We start from the raw sequence: 15,258 nt of genomic DNA, 5'->3' as shown, positions 1-15,258 counted from the left end.
CCAGAGGAGCAGGAACTCTAACCCTCAGGGTCTGGGGCTGAAGGCTGAAGGTACAGCTCCAGCCACAACTTTTCTGTGCCTACATCTGTGCAAAAACTTAAGGGTGTGAAAGTTCCAACCTCTCCCCCACCCCAAATCTCCAAACAAAACGCAGTATCCTCCCTATCCTATAGGTTCTCTTACTTCTGGCAAAACTGCTGCATCCTTAAATTGGAATAACCCTATTCCAGTTTAAGAAACTTTTAAAATCTTGTGCTCTTGGCTGTGGCTAAGGCTTTTGGGAGGCCAGAGCCCCCTTTCACCACCACCCTTGGGTGTCTGCTCTCCAAGCGTGGGTTTGGTGGAGAGTAAATAAGCAGGATCCTGGTCCTGTGGTCAGTGGCCAGACCCTAGGCTGCTGGCCAGGACCCTGGCTTTGTGAGTGGCTGCAGTTGGCTCTGCTCCAGCCCACAGGAGCTGAAGAAGTGGGTAGGGAGCATGGACGTGGCTTTCTGCCCTTGGCATCTCCAAACTCCTGTGTACAGCATGTGCAGGTTCTGTACATTTCTCTTGCCCCTGGCAGCCAGTCATTGCACCCTGGCAAGGAAGGGGCTGGCCAGAGTTAGGAGCACCAGGGCCTAGAAGGGAAGGGGATGGCTCTCAGAGTGACCCTGTGGCTGCTGCTTCCCTCTGGATCTGTTTCTCTGCTATGACTGTAGAATAGCATGTGAACAACAGAATGCAAACCATGAACCTGATGTAGGCTGGGGCAAGGCTTGCAGCAATGCAGCAATGACCTGAACACTTTGTCTTCATTCTTCCCTCAGGGGAATTGAGTCACTGATAGGAGAAATCACTCTAAGGCTGGATAGTGACTGGACCTGGCTTAGGAGAACCTTGGCTGCCTTCCTTCCACTCCAGGGTTCTTTCTGCCCTGAGACCCAGAAAGGGAAAGGTGAAGGGATTCCCTTAGTCTGGAAGGAGCTCACACAGGTATGAACCTCCAGCGTTGAGCCCACAGTGACTAGAGAGGTGGCTGGTGTTTTACTCAAGGCCACATACACACACCACTCTAATTTTGTTTTTTTTTAATTGTAAAATATATATACAAAAATGAAACATTTCAAAGTACATTGTAACAAGTAGTTTTAGAATAGTTTTCAGAGTTTGGTATGGGATTCAGTTTCACAATTTTAGGGTTTTTCCTTCTAGGTCTTCTAGTTGCTCCAAGACACTGGAGACTAAAAGAAATATCGATATAGTGATTCAGCAGTCATACTAATTTGTTAAATCCTACCTTCTCTGTTATAACTCCTCCTTCTCCTTTGCTCTTTCTCCCAATCTGTAGGGGTATTTGGACTATGCCCATTCTAACTTTTTCATGTTGGAAAGGGCTGTCGTTAAAATGGGGTAGGGGGATGGAACTAGTTGATGTTCTGGAGATGCTGATCCTTCTGGGTTTCACCACTTATCTGGCCCAGAAACCACATGGCAGTTGTAGGTTTCTGCAAAGTAATCATAGTGCTTGGAACTTTTGTAGAATTTCAAATAGAGGCTTAGGTATTCTTTAGGGCTGGCAGGAATAGTTTTACTTAGAGTTTGGCAAAGTATGGGAAATAGCAATATTTAGCTGAAGCTTGTGTAAGAGTAGCCTCCAAAATAGTCACTAATTCTATTTGAATTCCCTCAGCCACTAATACCTTATTTTGTTACACTTTTCCCCTCTTTGGTCAGATAGGCATTGTCAATTCCATGGTGACAGGGCCGGGCTCATCCCTGGGATCCATCTCCTATGTTGCCAGGGAGTCTTTGACCCCTGGATGTCCCGTCCCACGTAGGGGGACACATCTGTAATCTTAAACTTCTAATTCTCAAACTTTTCTGCATTTTCAGTTTGTGCGATACTCTTGTCTAGGTCCAACACCCAGAGATCCTGATTTAATTGGTATGGGGTGTGGCTTCACAGCTTTAAAATCACAATATCCAGCAAAGTTTGAAAACCACTGCCCTACACCAGTCCTCCTCCTGCCTTATCTTATGTAGAGTTAAAGGCACCTTCAGCTTCTCCAATCACCTGCCAAGTGGCTCCTCAGCCACTGAACTTGAGGCTTTTAGGAGAGCTGGGTGGGAGGAGGGGCTTGCAGACATCTAGTCCTTCTGTCCCCTGGAGGAGAGGCCTTCAGACCGGGACTCAGGTTTACAGCTCCAGACTCTGTCCCCGGCAGCCTCCTCAGTCCCAGACGGGACAGGAAGTGTCCGGCAGAGGTGGGAATGGAGGTGATTGGCAGTTGAAGGCACCAATGGGCTGGGAAGGCCCCCTATTTCACCCCTCTCCCTCCCTTGGCGCCTGGGTGGAGCCATCCCTACTGCAGGGGCCCAGGCGGGAGGGAGCAGAGGGCGAGGGCGGAGGGCGCTGGCGGCGGCAGCCGCGGAAGGTGAGGCCTGGGGGGCCGTAGGGAGGAGGGAGGGGGGTTGTAGACCACACAGTCTTGCCAGAAAGGGGCAGAGTGGAGTAGTGTATGATCTGAAAGGCCCCAAGTGACTGACTGGCTGGTAGTGGGTGTGTGTATGTGTGCAGTGATGCTGGTGAGAGACTCCATAACTGAGTGTCACTTGGTATAACTGTCAGCTAGCGTGCCTGCGTGTGCCAGTGTGCATGTGGCTTTTCAAGTGTGGGATTACGTGCATATCTGTGACTGCTCAGTGTTTGGTGAGAAACCAAGCTGTGTGTTTGTGTGTGTGCGAGCGACTGTGACCACATCAGTGCATGCGTCTGGGGAAGGTCTCTGTGGTCTGTCTTTAAGACTGTCTGCCAGCGCTAGAGTGGATGGCTGGGTTTCTCTGTGCCATGTGACTTCAGCAGTAGCAGAGCAAGAGTGAGACTTTTGAACTTCATGTGTGTTCTGTCCAAAGTGTTGGCTGTGTTTGTATACTGGGGGTCCACTTCAACACTCAGTGGGACTAGCCTTTCTACCCAGTGCCCAGCACAGGGGACCCACCCTTACCACACCGCTGCCCCTCCTTCTGCTTGAGAAGCCCCCAGTCACTGGTCTCCTACTCCTGATTTTCTCTGTCTCCCTGTCTGGCTTGGTTTCCTTGTATTTCCCTTCTCTCTTTCTGCTACTGTCCTCCTAGAGCTCTGTTATCTCTGTCTCTTCCCAGTTTTTTTCCCCCAGGTGTCTCTGTGCCTGCTGTTCTAGTTCTGTTGCTCACATTCTGTATCTGCCTCTGTCTTTGTCCAAACCTGACTGCCCCGCTTATCTCTTTATCTCTGGTTCCCTGGGGCTTTAAGAGCAATGAGATAACATACCTATGGGTGCCACGGGGTCCCTGGGAGAGGAGGCTTAAACCATGATGAGGGTTGCTTTCAGGGAGTGCTGTAATCCTATCCCAGGGGCCAAGTGCTAAGTGTGCGTGTATTGGTGACCCTGTGAGGAAGAGTAGGATGTGTGTGTCAGGGTGAGTGTGTGGGTATGTGTGAATGTGTCTGAGTGAGTATGTCAGAGTGGAGCGGTGTGACTGAGTGGCTGTATCTGAGAGAGCCTGCCTGACGGGGAGTGCAGGTCTTGAGTATCTGGCACCAAGGGACCAAAGGCATTTCCTGGTGCTGCGGCCCAAGGAGTACAGGGGGAGGTGGGAAATACGTGGAACTTCAGGAGAGGGGAACTTGACTCTTTGGCCTCTCTTCGCTTCCCCCAGCCTACGGCCTCCCTCCCCATCACGCAGCACAGTCAGCTGTGCCTTAAGGAAACATTTGCTGGGCAGTAAGAGTGGGAGAGAGTGTGTGAATGTGTCTGAATTTTTGTTTGATTGTGTCCACATGTGTTCAGTGGAGGATCCTTTTTGTTGAGTGTGCCTGAGTGAGTCCACTTGGGAATGTGGCTGTGTCTGGCTGTGTGAAAACAGGGAAGCTCTCATTGACAGGGACATAAGCAACCCTCCTCTCCCTCTTCCTGGCCCTGGCTTTGGCTGTGGCTTCCTTTCCAGACTTGGGGGAGGCCTCTTCCCTTCTCAGGGCCTCGGGTGGGAGGGGAGGAGGGAGGAGGAGGAGGAGGGGGCCTGGCTAGGGGCGGCTGAGCTCCCGGGCCCAGAGGGGCGGGGGCAGGGAAGAGGAAGAAGGGGATGATTCTGGGGTCCCAGACCTGAGGAGCTGGAGACTGGCACTGCAGCTGGCAGGAGGAGGTCCTGGAGGCCATGGACACTCAGCCACTGGGATCACCGAGGTAGGGCGGGGCTGAGCAGGGTGAATGTGGTCAGGGTGCTGGGGCTGCTACTAGACACACTCAGACTCACAGACGTGTGGAGGCCCTGCTGTACTCCTCTCTGGAGGGACCAGGGCTCTTCCTCCTCCGGTGTCCTTGCCCAGTTCTCTCCCTATTTGTCCCTTCTCTTGTCCCTATGACCACTTCCTCGTGGCCTTCCTTGTCCTGCTTTCCCGGGTCCAGAATCCCTCTCTCCCAGCTCCCAACCCCTACTTGTTATCTTTTTCTCCACCTTTAGCTTTTACTGTCTTCAGCCATCAGCTTACTGAGCCCCCATCGCCTCCCAGTTTTGATCTCTGAGTGTCTCCTGGTCCTGTGGCCGCAACCCAGGCCCTTGTCCCTGCAAGCTTCCATTTCATCTCAGCTTCCCCTCCCCTCCTTTCCCTACCAGCCACCCTGTCTCCATGTGCTGGCTCCCTGCCCGCCCCCCCCCCCCCCACCCCCCAGCTTCTGGCAGCAGCCAGGGCATCTGGATCTGCTTAATTCTGCAGCCCCAGCCTGCACACTAGCCTCATCCAGCCTCACAGGCTTGAGACCAACAGGATTTCAGAGCCAGGTCCTGCTGAGTGGCCTGAGTAGCCAGAGAAGGGAGCCAGGTCTAGGGGAGAAGCTTGGCAGCTAGAGCCTCATGGCAGGGGTATAGGGTGGGCTCAGCCCCACCATCAGAGTCCCCCATCCTAGAGTAATGACAGCTGCTCTGGGTCAGTCAGAGGCAGTGACTAGCTGGGGGCAAGGGAAGGGTGGGCACCAGGAGTCCCACCAGCTGATTGGAGGGTTAATGGGAGTGGCCAAGCTGGTGCCAGTACTTGTGCCCGGGGTGGGCGCCAAGGGAGGGGGAGGGGGTGATGTTGGCACAATCTTTTGCCTCCGGCTTTTGTTCTGGGCCCTAAGCCCAGGACTGAGATGGAGTGTGTGAGTATGTGTTTGTGTGCGCGTGCGTGCACATACATGCATGCAGCACTTGGCTGTATAGTGGGAAGGGATCTCAAGTCAGATCTCATGGTCATCCCCAATGATTTCTGATATCCTTACCCTACTTGGTCACTTGGGTTTGGAGCCCCAGTTTTGGAGAGTAAGAGCCAGGTTTTAGCCCCTTTTCCCAGGGACAGGACCCCTGACCTTGCCTCTCTTCCTGCAGATGAGCAGCAGCTGCTCAGGGCTAAGCCAGGTCCTGGTGGCCATAGCTACAGCCCTGGTGTCTGCCTCTTCTCTGTGCCCCCAAGCCTGGGGCCCCCCAGGTGAGAGAAACCCTGCTGTATGGGCCCAACTCTGACTTTTGACTTGCCACCCTCATTGGTCCCCATGCTTAACCTGTGACCCTCAACCCCTGACACTTAACCTGGGTCCCTTCTCTACCCTGTCCTCTGACTTCTGTCATCAGATTATAATGTGATGTTTGACCCAGGCTCCCACCCAGGGTTCAAAAGTCTATCCCTACCCTACCATTCTCACAAAGTAGGCAGGGGGTGAGGAAGAGCCTCATTTCAGAAGTGTCCTCCAACAGGGGTCCAGTATGGGCAGCCTGGCAGGTCTGTGACGCTGTGTTGTCCTGGAGTGACTGGGTAAGTGCCCACCTGCCTGTTGGTCTGTACTCATGATTCTTTCTTGATCCTGCCTGGTCCTCATACCCTCCGTCTGTAATCCTACCTCTCCATCTGTTTTGGTTTGCTAAAGCTACTGGAATGCAATATACCAGAAGTGGGTTGGCTTTTTCAAAGGGGATTTATTAAGTTACAAATTTACAGTGCTAAGGCCATGAAAACTTCCCCATTAAGGCATCAACAGGATGATACCTGGACTCTGAAGAAAGTCTGCCAGCACCTGGGACACCTCTGTGTGATGGGAAAGCATGTGGCTGGTATCTGCTGGACCTTGCACCCCATTCTCTTGCTTTTAGGTTCTGATTCCAGTGGCTTTCTCCCTGTGTCCTGTGGGTCTTCTCTTAGTGTCTTTTCTCTCTCAAAAAGTCTGTGGGTCCTCTCTTAGCTTCTCTGGGGCAAACTCTGGATTTCATCTTTTAGCTTCCCTTGGCTCTCTCCAGGGTCTGGCTCTTTAAGTTTCTGTGGGTCCTTACTTAGCATCTCCCAGGGCATTTTTGTCTTTAAGCATCTGTGCATTCTCTAAAATATATTCCTCTTAAAGGATTCCATTGAGCAGATTAAGACCCACCTTGAATGGCAGGGTCACATCTCCATGGAAACAACCTAATCAAGAAGTCCCACCCAGCAATAGGTCTGGCCTCACAAGATTGATTAAAAGAATATGGCTTTTCTGGGGTAAATAACAGTTTCAAATCAGCACACTATCCTAACCCTCTACCCCATCCCTATTCAATAGAAAATTTAACCAATACGAATTGAGCACCTACTAAGTACCTGGTCTATTCTAGGCTTTGGGGATTCAGCAGGTAAGATCCCTGCCCTCAGAGAGCTTATATCCTCGAGAGGAGGACAGACAATAAGCAAAAAAGAATCTTTTTTTTTTTGTATGGTAGATAATCCAAAGAGAGTGAAGTAGAAGAGGATAATTGAGTGGTTATTTTTTACTGGTGACCAGGGAAGGCCTCTCTGAGGAGGTGGCATTGACGCTGATTGGAGTGTAAGCATTCCTGATGGAGGGAACATCTAGTGTAAACTCCCTGAGGTGGGCATGAGATCCACACTCCTGAAGAACAGAAAGAAGGCCAAAGTGGCTGAAGTGCAGTGGGTGAGGGTGAGAGAGCTAAGAGTTGAACAAGCAAAGAAAAGCCGAGGGTAGAGCACAAAGGGCTTTGTAAGCTGGGGAAAGGAGTTTGGATTTTATTGAAAGTGCAGTGAGAAGCCAGTGGAGTGCCGTGGTGTGGTGTGGTCTGACATACTTTAAATCTTCCCTCAACCCACACCCAGGGCTCCAGTGTCCTGGCTTCGAGATGGGGAGCCAAGGCTGCTGCAGGGACCTGACTCTGGGCTAAGGCAAGAACTGGTCCTGGCCCAGGCCGACAGCACTGATGAGGGCACCTATGTCTGCCGGACCCTGGATGGTGCTGTTGGAGGCACAGTGACCCTGAAGCTTGGCTGTAAGTTGGAGATGGAGTATTGGCAGCAGTGATGAGACCTGGGCTCCTGAGGGAACCCGGACCCTGAGTGAACCCTTTGGGATGGGGAGGACCTGGGGACTGCTCCATCTCCAGTTGTACCCTCTGCCTCTAGACCCTCCAGCCCGCCCTGTTGTCTCCTGCCAAGCAGCTGACTATGAGAATTTTTCCTGCACGTGGAGTCCGGGCCAGGTCAGCGGTTTACCCACCCGCTACCTCACTTCCTACAGGTGTGTACATGATCGGGTGTGCCTATACATTTGCCAGCACAAGGTAGGTACCAGAGGCAGGTAGGGAGGTCCTGAAGGAGCTGTCCAGAGTCGGGGGAGGGAAGTGCACAGGTTGTTCAGTGGTAGAATGCTTGCCTGCCATGTGGGAGACCTGGGTGTGCTTCCTGGCCCATGAACCGCACACCCCCCTCAAATAAATAAAATTAAAGTGGGAGAAGGACCCTGTTTTCTTTCCTGACTTCAGATTACCCCTCCCCACCCTCTAATCAGGAAGAAGATGGTGCCAGGAGCTGATGGCCAGAGGTAGGACATGAGGAACAGGGTGAGGGGTCTAGCTGGGTCCTACCGTGGGCATTTACAAAGCCCAAGATCACATCTTCCCTCTTAGGATGAGTCCTTCCACAGGGCCCTGGCCGTGCCTGCAGGACCCCCCAGGGGCTGCCCGCTGCATTGTCCATGGGGCAGAATTCTGGAGCCAGTACCGGATCAATGTGACTGAAGTGAACCCCCTGGGGGCCAGCACACGTCTGCTGGATGTGAGCTTGCAGAGCATCTGTGAGTGCCCACTCCACCTTCTCCCACATTTCAGAGTACAGATGCCCCAACACAGACCCACACCCACAACAGCCTCCTCCTAACATTTCAGCACACAGAATGTCTTGAATGATGCCTCTCTCTCCCAACAAATGACCCCATGGAAACTAAGAAGACAAAGGAGGCAGGTTTACCTCAGCACACATTCAAGAACCTGTGGCCACTACCCCTCTGCCCCACAAATCCTTTCTGGCAGCCTGGTCCTGGAGCTGCCTCCTTGATTCTAAGCCCTTTGCTGAACAGACAACCTTATCTTATGTTCTTCCTGCCTAATGGAAGCCTTGCTGACCTCTCCTTCCTCTTGGTCTGTGTGTGGGAAGGGGGCATTAAAGCTCTGACTGGAATTTGGGGTAACTCAACTTCCTTGATGGAAAACAGAATTGCTCTTTTATTCATACCACAAACTTGTCAAAGTCCCCCTCCCCCCATCTCAGCTCATTTTGCAGTAGGGACATCAGACAGGTCCTGAGCCCAATGGATGATCAAGCTTAAAAGACTTCCCCTCCCTTCCCTTGGAAGTGCCTTACTCAGGTGCCTTTAAGCACACATCCTCCTCCCCATGGGAGGTGGTGGGAAAGGGAGGGGGTACCTGTTGTCCCCCTGACTTTGTCTCCCTGCTATCCTCAGTGCGCCCTGACCCACCCCAGGGGCTGCGGGTGGAGCCGATACCTGGTTACCCCCGCCGCCTGCGTGCCAGCTGGATGTACCCTGCCTCCTGGCCCCGCCAGCCCCACTTTCTGCTCAAGTTCCGGCTGCAGTACCGCCCAGTGCAGCATTCAGTTTGGTCCACGGTAAGGCCTGGAGCATGTCCCAACCTGGGTCCTATCTCTGATTTCATGTACCTAGGTGTCATGCATGGCTTCCCGGGCTGGCAGGTCACCAAAGTCTGTGGGGCTGTAGTCTGATACACACCCATCTGTGGGAATATAGCGGAGGTTTAAAAATCACTTTTCTAGGAAAATGAAGGGGTGCCTTTCATCCAGAGGCACATTCACACACAAACACTTATATACCCCACTGAAGATAGTGAATTCCCATCTCTGGAGATGTCAACAATTGGATGGCATCAGGCCTGGGAGGGACTGCTTCTGATAACAATAACCAATATTTTTTTCTATGCTGCAGTACAGAGAAGTCTGAGATTTGAACCCGGACAGTTTGAGTCCACAGTCTGTCTACCTAACCACTACGTACTGAAGCTCCGTTTAGACCCAAACTCACCAGCTACCCCCATACAGACCAGACAGCTCCACCAAGCTGAGAGGGATGGGACTGGGCAGAAAGGATGCTCTTTACAGACCTGGGCTGGCGGCAGGGTGGATAGGTGCTGCATTTACAGTCTTGATAAGGCCCCGATGAACCATTTTCACCCCCAGGTGGAGCCGGCTGGGTTGGAAGAGGTGATCACGGACGCTGTGGCTGGGCTACCCCATGTCGTTCGAGTCAGTGCCCGGGACTTTCTGGACGCTGGCAGCTGGAGCACCTGGAGCCCGGAGGCCTGGGGGACTCCAAGCACTGGTGAGAGGCAAAGCCACGCGAAAGGGCTGAAGCCCAGCCCGTTCAGGTTAGGCACCCTCCACCCCCAGCAACTATCAGCCAGCGGCACTCCTGTAAACTGTGCCCCCAAGCTCATGTCTCATGGGCACAGGAAGGGCTTCTGCAGTCCTAGGTTTCAGTCTTGTGGCCTGTGGCCCAACCCAAGTTTAAATCCTGTCCCTCAGGCCCCTCAACTGCATTTACAGGTGCTACATCCTCAGAAGCTGGCCTGTACTTTTGGACTCCATCCCCAAGGCGTTCTACGGTCAATCCAGGCCCTGGCCTCTCCAGGCGGGCCCTGGGCACCCGTTCCCACAGCACAAAGACAATTCTCCTCAGCTCTAGCCTTCCTTCAGAGCCCCTAAGGAAGGAGATAACATCCCGGGGCCAGCCACTCTTGCAGCCAGAGGCAGAGTCACAGGTGGACAGCTCTTCTTCTCCAAGGCCTTCCCTCCAGCCGGACCCTCGGCCACTTGGTGAGCTTGGGCACGTGGGTAGGGGACCTAGAGGATGAAAAGCCACAGAAAGAAGGGGACACCAAGCTTTGTGCAGGCTTGCTCTCACAGTGACATGTGACCTTCCCCATCAGACCACAGGGACCCTGTGGAGCAGATGGCTGTACTGGCCTCATTGGGTATCTTTTCTTTCCTGGGACTGGCGGCTGGAGCCCTGGCACTAGGGCTCTGGTGAGTGACAGCCCTTGGGCATACAACCTCTGATCCCCACGAACCACCCTCATCCCTCATAAGTTCCACAGACCTCTCCCTGAACTTGTCTGATTCTGGAGTACTCCCCCCAACTCCCCACTCGCCCCACCCTAACTTCATGTTTCTCATGAAATCTTCTGACTCCCTATACTAACCTTTTTGGAGGAGACTGAGATGCCCCACATTGTTGGGGAGACTTAGCTGCCTTTTTATGTCCCAGGCTGAGACTGAGACCTGGCCAGAAGAATGGACCCCACAAGTCTGGGTTCTTGGCCCCGATGATTCTTGTGGACAAGGTTCCAGGTGAGTAGGACCTCTAGGAGTTTTGGGCTTGGAGATTCATGCCCCCAAATTTACAGTGTATAGAATAAGAGTTGGGTGCCCCAGTCACCCACCTCAGGGTGCTGGGATCAGAGTCGGGTCTCTTCCTCATTGCAACATCTGGACTAAGGGTAGGCTTTCTTTCTTGAGATCCTGGGCTCAGAGGAGGGTCTTTTGCCTTTCTCTCATAGTATTGGGGCTCAGACTTGTATTCCTCTTCTCATCCTCAGGGTGTAAGGTTCAAAGTTGACTATCCATCCTTTTTCTCGGGATGTCTTGGGGCAGAGCTGGGTGCCTCCCTCAATCTTGATGTGTCTGGGCCCAGAGCTGAATCTATCCCCTTATCTTTAGGGTGTAGAGACTATGCACTGGGCTCCTCTACTCATTCTCTAATTGTTGGGCTCAGAGCTGGGTCCTTTCCCCATTTTAGGGTCTCAGTCCTTCTCCTGCCCCTGATTTGCTTCTTGATTCTTCTAGGAGCCCCAAACCTGTAGAGGACCCAAGATGGCACAGCTGATTTCACCTATATCTTTGTCTTGCTGGTATGGATGGATGGACAGAACCTCAGGCAGGACAGTAGATCCCCATGGAGGGGTTTTGTCCCAGCTGGAAGATTTGTCTGTAGCCAAATTCTGTGAGCCTCTGTATACCAAACTTGCCAGCTGAAAGGTGCCTGAACTTCTGGTTTTATTCTACAGCCTGAGGAACATGTATATATGTATGTATCCATGTGTGACCATGTGTATGTGAGGCAGGGAACGTATATTCTATGTGTGTATGCAGGTACCTAGATAGCGTGTGGGGGACCTTGGCTCTTGGCCTTGCCCCGGGTGAGAGTTGTTGAGGTGTAAATAAAGAGGATGAAGAAATTCTGTTATTGATATGTCTCATTTAGGGCTCACTGAAGAGTGTATAGAACTTGGAGATCACAGTCAGAGACCATTATCCAATGCTGCTTTATTATTTTGGCTTTTGGGGTACCCAGCCCATTTTCCTGAGCGGCCCAAAGTTCAGGTTGGGTAAAGTCCCCTGGAATTTCCTTCCATGATGCTGAAACCACTGACCCAGGCTATGGTTCTCAGGGTGGATGCAGACACTGCGTTCATGTAGGTAAAGCCTGGGAAGGGAAAAGATCCATAGTCCTGGTCAAGGCTTGGGAGTGAAGTTAAGGTCCAGAGGTTAGGGGGGAAGAGCCAGATGAAAACCCGAGTCAGTACCAGAAGTAGTTGTTTGGGCTGGGGTTGGGATCACCATCTGGAGTGAGGACTGAGGTCAGAGTCAGGGGTCAGGATGAGGGGTGGGGTCAGAACTCACACGAAGGCCTGGAGGTGGCAGTCTCCATCAACCTCCTGTAGCTCCACCCGGGTGACCTTCTTCAGTAGCTTGTGTGTCAGTGGCTTTCGGTAGAGCTGAGTACAGCAGGGGGTGCTGAGTGGCAGAGGCAATGCTAGGAGACATTGGAGCTATGTATTCAGAGGCTTCCTATCCTAAGAACCCCTCCATCAAACAGCTGGAGGTTAGCTTTCTTGGACCCTTCCCCTCCTCCCACTTACCCATACTCCTGGCCTTCTAGACCCCCCAAGCACTCACCTGTCCCAGGGTCTGAACTCAGCAGCAACAACAGCAGTAGGAGATTGCCGGTAGATCGGGGCCCCTTCATGCTCAGCCTAAATACTTCTCTTTCCTCCTCTTCCCCTATCTTTTATCTTGGTGCCTTTTATCTGGGATACCAGATGAGTGAGAGGCAGCTGGGCATGTCCCTGCTCATCCTGTGATAGCTCCAGGGCTCTAGTTCTTGGCCTGTTTGCACAGACCCCTTGCTCTTCTAGAACTGCAATTCTCGTGGGCTCCTAAGCCATGGCAGAGAAACTGGGAAGAAGGGCAATGCATGATATGAGGATTGGTTGTAGTGGCCGAGGAAGGGCAGCCAAGGATCCAGACCAGACTGCCATCCAGTGATGGGTATTCACATTTACATACCCATAGCCACACAGTCACAATCACACCTTGATCACACGACCAGCTTCACAGAATCAGTCAACTACAGGCAGAGTCATACAGTTCCAATTACACCCAAAGACCCCCCTCTCACACACCTGTGTTTTCACAATCATCCAAACCCTCACAATCATACTAGTATACAGAGGTTCTGATGGGGGAGGTTGTGGGTGGGGTGGGAGCAGAGAGGAGGCCAGTGCCAATTTGCCTTCATCTTCCCCTCCCTACTTCCTGCTTTATCAGGAGAAATAGATAGGAATGGGTCCCCAAAGCCAGCCCTTCTGCTGAGAAGTCTTGGCTGGGCCCAACCACATTCAGAGTGAGAAACTGGGAGAAGCCCCTTTTAGGTGGTATTGGGGGTGTTTTAGTGATGCTGAGGTGGGAGCTGCTTTCCTCAGGGTGGGGTGGATGAAGAGGGGAAGATAAGGGCTCTTTGATGCTGGGTTCCTGCTGTCAAAACAGGTAAAAGACTCAAGAAATCTTATCTTCCTGTTTTTGCTCAGTCCTGTCCCAGGAATGTCAGCTTCTTGCCAGCAGTAGCCTTGGGTTTCCAAAGCATGACTAGACCTACCTTCCCTGCCTGGAGTCCCAGTCCCTGGCTTGTCGGAAACATCTGACTCGAGCTAAATGACTTCTTTTGTTCTACTCAAATTCTAGCCTCTCAATACTGTGAGGCTTGCAAGAATACCCCTCCTCCACTCTCCATCCTATAATATCCTCATCCCCTACCCCTACACCTTAAATTCCATCCTCTTACTACAGCCCTATCTTGTCCTATGTCTAATCTCCCCATCTCCTTCCTGTCCATTCCATTCTAATCCCAGAATCCATACCCATCCCTCATTCCCCTCCCCCCAGATATCCAGATGCAAAACTTTAACCCTTCTCTCATCCAGGAAAGGAACAACTGCCCAAGGTGGGGCTATGGGTGCGGTGGGGTGGCATGCTGCTGTATTTTGGGCCCCTAGCACCTTGAAGAATTTTCTACTCCTAGTCTGGAGATTTCAACCCTCAGGTTCTGCTCTGTATTTGAAATATAAACTGAGTCATAATCCAGTAATCCAGCCCTTGTCCGGTTGTTTTAGGATTGTCTCCTGTTCTGTGGCCAGCACTCTTTATGAGACAGGGCTTCCTGTGGGATGTGGACTCACAGTTTCCCCGGGTAGCCCTTCCTGCTTCAGTGATGCTTCAACAATCAGAAGGGACTTCAGCTCCAGAAGCAGGGACCAGACCCTCTCCAGAGGAACTAACACAGTCTCTTCTCTCTCCTGCCCAGGGTGAGACTTGAAGTTTCCTCCCTGGAGTTTGTCTCATGGATCTACAGATTTTTTGTCTGTATCCTGGTGAAGTGTAGGCTGGATAAGGTACTCCATATTTGAAGAGGTTCTTGATTTGGACATTGTGAGGGAATGGCTCAAAAGCTCAGGTGCTTTCGTGAAGGTGGCCACAACTCAGCTGTCGGTCATCTTAAACTTCTGGTACTGCAGAGCTTAGGGTCTCTCTCCCACCCTCAGGTCTGGACTTGTACCCCACAGCTTGTGTGCAGCCATCAAGAAAATTTCCCAAGGCCTACTGTATTGTCATAGGTCTCCTTCATCAGCTAGCTGCATGCTATACACTTTATGGTTTTTTCTGGACTTGCCATTCCAGAGACCTGGGAAGGTAGGAAACAAATTCTTCCAGATGTGCACCCATCTCCCCCTTTTGGCTTCTCCAAAGTCCCATGTCTTCTCAGGAAGGGTCTCCCCAGCCTTAATCTGCTGTGTCAGGGGCAGCCCCAGGCTGAAAGTCAGCTTTGCTCCCAGCCAAAAACTAGGCTGTCTTTTTAACCTAGTCCTCTGGTGCTGGAGCCAATCCCTGAACAAAATCAGGCCCACCTAGCAGTCCCTGGCCCTCACCACTTTAGGAGCTGGTAGGTCCCAGGCTGACTGGATGACTAAGCAGAACGGGGTGGAAAAGAATAGTGGCCCCTGGACTGTCCTAGGAGGGGAGCAAGAAGTGCTAGGTTGGCAGATGCCAAGTGTCTCTAAAGCTAGAGTCGGAGAGGAAGAGCCAGAAGTTGGGGTACTGACTAGGAAAGGTCCCCAACAGGCCCACGTCACTCCCCTGTGGCAGGCTGAGGTCAGGCAGCTTCTAGCTTTTTTCTCACTTTCAGCCTGGATTTAAAATACTTTGGATCCACTCCTAGGAAGAGAAGATCCTTCAGACACATGGCTAAGTCCTGGCCAGGAGGAAGGTGGGAGCACAGAGCTGGGGTTGGTAGAGCAGAGGAGGGAACACATCAGTGTGGGAATAAGGTTGTCAGGAAGCCCAGGCCAGGACTACTTAGTCCCCTCTATGTAGGCTGACCCCAGTGATGGTGAGTGTGAAGGGGAGGGCAGTCACTGATAGTGATGGGAGGCTGGACACTGATGAGGGGCCCTTAGGGATAACGGGGGCCTTGACATAGATGGGCATCCTATCAGGGAGAAAGGTCCTGTCATTAAGGAAACGAAGCCGGCGTGAAGAGGGGCTCCCAGCCGAATGGCGACAGCCGCGTCAGTCAGGAGGGCAGTACG

At 52.2% G+C, this 15,258-nt stretch overlaps 2 protein-coding genes across 7 annotated transcripts; one reads left to right on the top strand and one right to left on the bottom strand.

Annotated features, from left to right (window-relative positions):
* Positions 1-94: 94 nt before the first annotated feature.
* On the top strand, positions 95-11,571 carry IL11RA (interleukin 11 receptor subunit alpha). 4 transcript variants are annotated; one of them, XM_077147848.1, is made up of 14 exons: positions 2,342-2,414; positions 4,120-4,202; positions 5,380-5,479; positions 5,746-5,803; positions 7,127-7,296; positions 7,430-7,544; positions 7,815-7,847; positions 7,933-8,099; positions 8,766-8,929; positions 9,515-9,656; positions 9,881-10,150; positions 10,264-10,360; positions 10,602-10,684; positions 11,180-11,571. In XM_077147848.1, exons 3-14 carry the CDS (start codon positions 5,380-5,382, stop codon positions 11,194-11,196), a joined length of 1,416 nt encoding a protein of 471 aa, XP_077003963.1. In that variant the 5' UTR covers positions 2,342-2,414; positions 4,120-4,202; the 3' UTR covers positions 11,197-11,571. The 4 variants fall into 4 exon arrangements, with proteins under 4 accessions (XP_077003964.1, XP_077003965.1, XP_077003962.1 ...); XM_077147849.1 differs by lacking the exons at positions 2,342-2,414; positions 4,120-4,202 and adding an exon at positions 95-972; XM_077147850.1 differs by lacking the exons at positions 2,342-2,414; positions 4,120-4,202 and adding an exon at positions 1,008-2,244.
* A 71-nt stretch (positions 11,572-11,642) lies between these two features.
* On the bottom strand, positions 11,643-15,254 carry CCL27 (C-C motif chemokine ligand 27). Of its 3 annotated transcripts, none has more exons than XM_077147867.1 (4): positions 13,852-15,254; positions 12,293-12,571; positions 12,017-12,149; positions 11,643-11,819 (listed from the first exon to the last, which is right to left on the bottom strand). In XM_077147867.1, the coding sequence occupies exons 2-4, from the start codon at positions 12,360-12,362 to the stop codon at positions 11,663-11,665; spliced, it is 360 nt and encodes a 119-aa protein (XP_077003982.1). In that variant the 5' UTR covers positions 12,363-12,571; positions 13,852-15,254; the 3' UTR covers positions 11,643-11,662. The 3 variants fall into 3 exon arrangements, with proteins under 3 accessions (XP_077003982.1, XP_077003983.1, XP_077003981.1); XM_077147868.1 differs by having other exon boundaries at positions 15,050-15,254; XM_077147866.1 differs by having other exon boundaries at positions 12,293-15,254.
* Between the last annotated feature and the right edge of the window lie 4 nt (positions 15,255-15,258).

Source organism: Tamandua tetradactyla, chromosome 2 (assembly GCF_023851605.1).
Source record: "Tamandua tetradactyla isolate mTamTet1 chromosome 2, mTamTet1.pri, whole genome shotgun sequence".
Taxonomy (NCBI): Eukaryota; Metazoa; Chordata; class Mammalia; order Pilosa; family Myrmecophagidae; genus Tamandua; species Tamandua tetradactyla.
The sequence above is the reverse complement of the archived record's forward strand: the minus strand, read 5'-3'. Positions and strand labels throughout refer to the sequence as shown.

Coding starts and splice junctions, on each gene's coding strand:
- IL11RA (XM_077147849.1), top strand. CDS start 5,380: ATGAGCAGCAGCTGCTCAGGGCTAAGCCAGGTCCTGGTGGCCATAGCT. Junction 7,848..7,932: donor CCAGGAGCTGATGGCCAGAG/GTAGGACATGAG, acceptor CTTCCCTCTTAG/GATGAGTCCTTCCACAGGGC. Junction 10,151..10,263: donor GCCGGACCCTCGGCCACTTG/GTGAGCTTGGGC, acceptor CTTCCCCATCAG/ACCACAGGGACCCTGTGGAG.
- CCL27 (XM_077147866.1), bottom strand. CDS start 12,362: ATGAAGGGGCCCCGATCTACCGGCAATCTCCTACTGCTGTTGTTGCTG. Junction 12,150..12,292: donor GAGTTCAGACCCTGGGACAG/GTGAGTGCTTGG, acceptor AATGTCTCCTAG/CATTGCCTCTGCCACTCAGC. Junction 11,820..12,016: donor TGCCACCTCCAGGCCTTCGT/GTGAGTTCTGAC, acceptor TTCCCTTCCCAG/GCTTTACCTACATGAACGCA.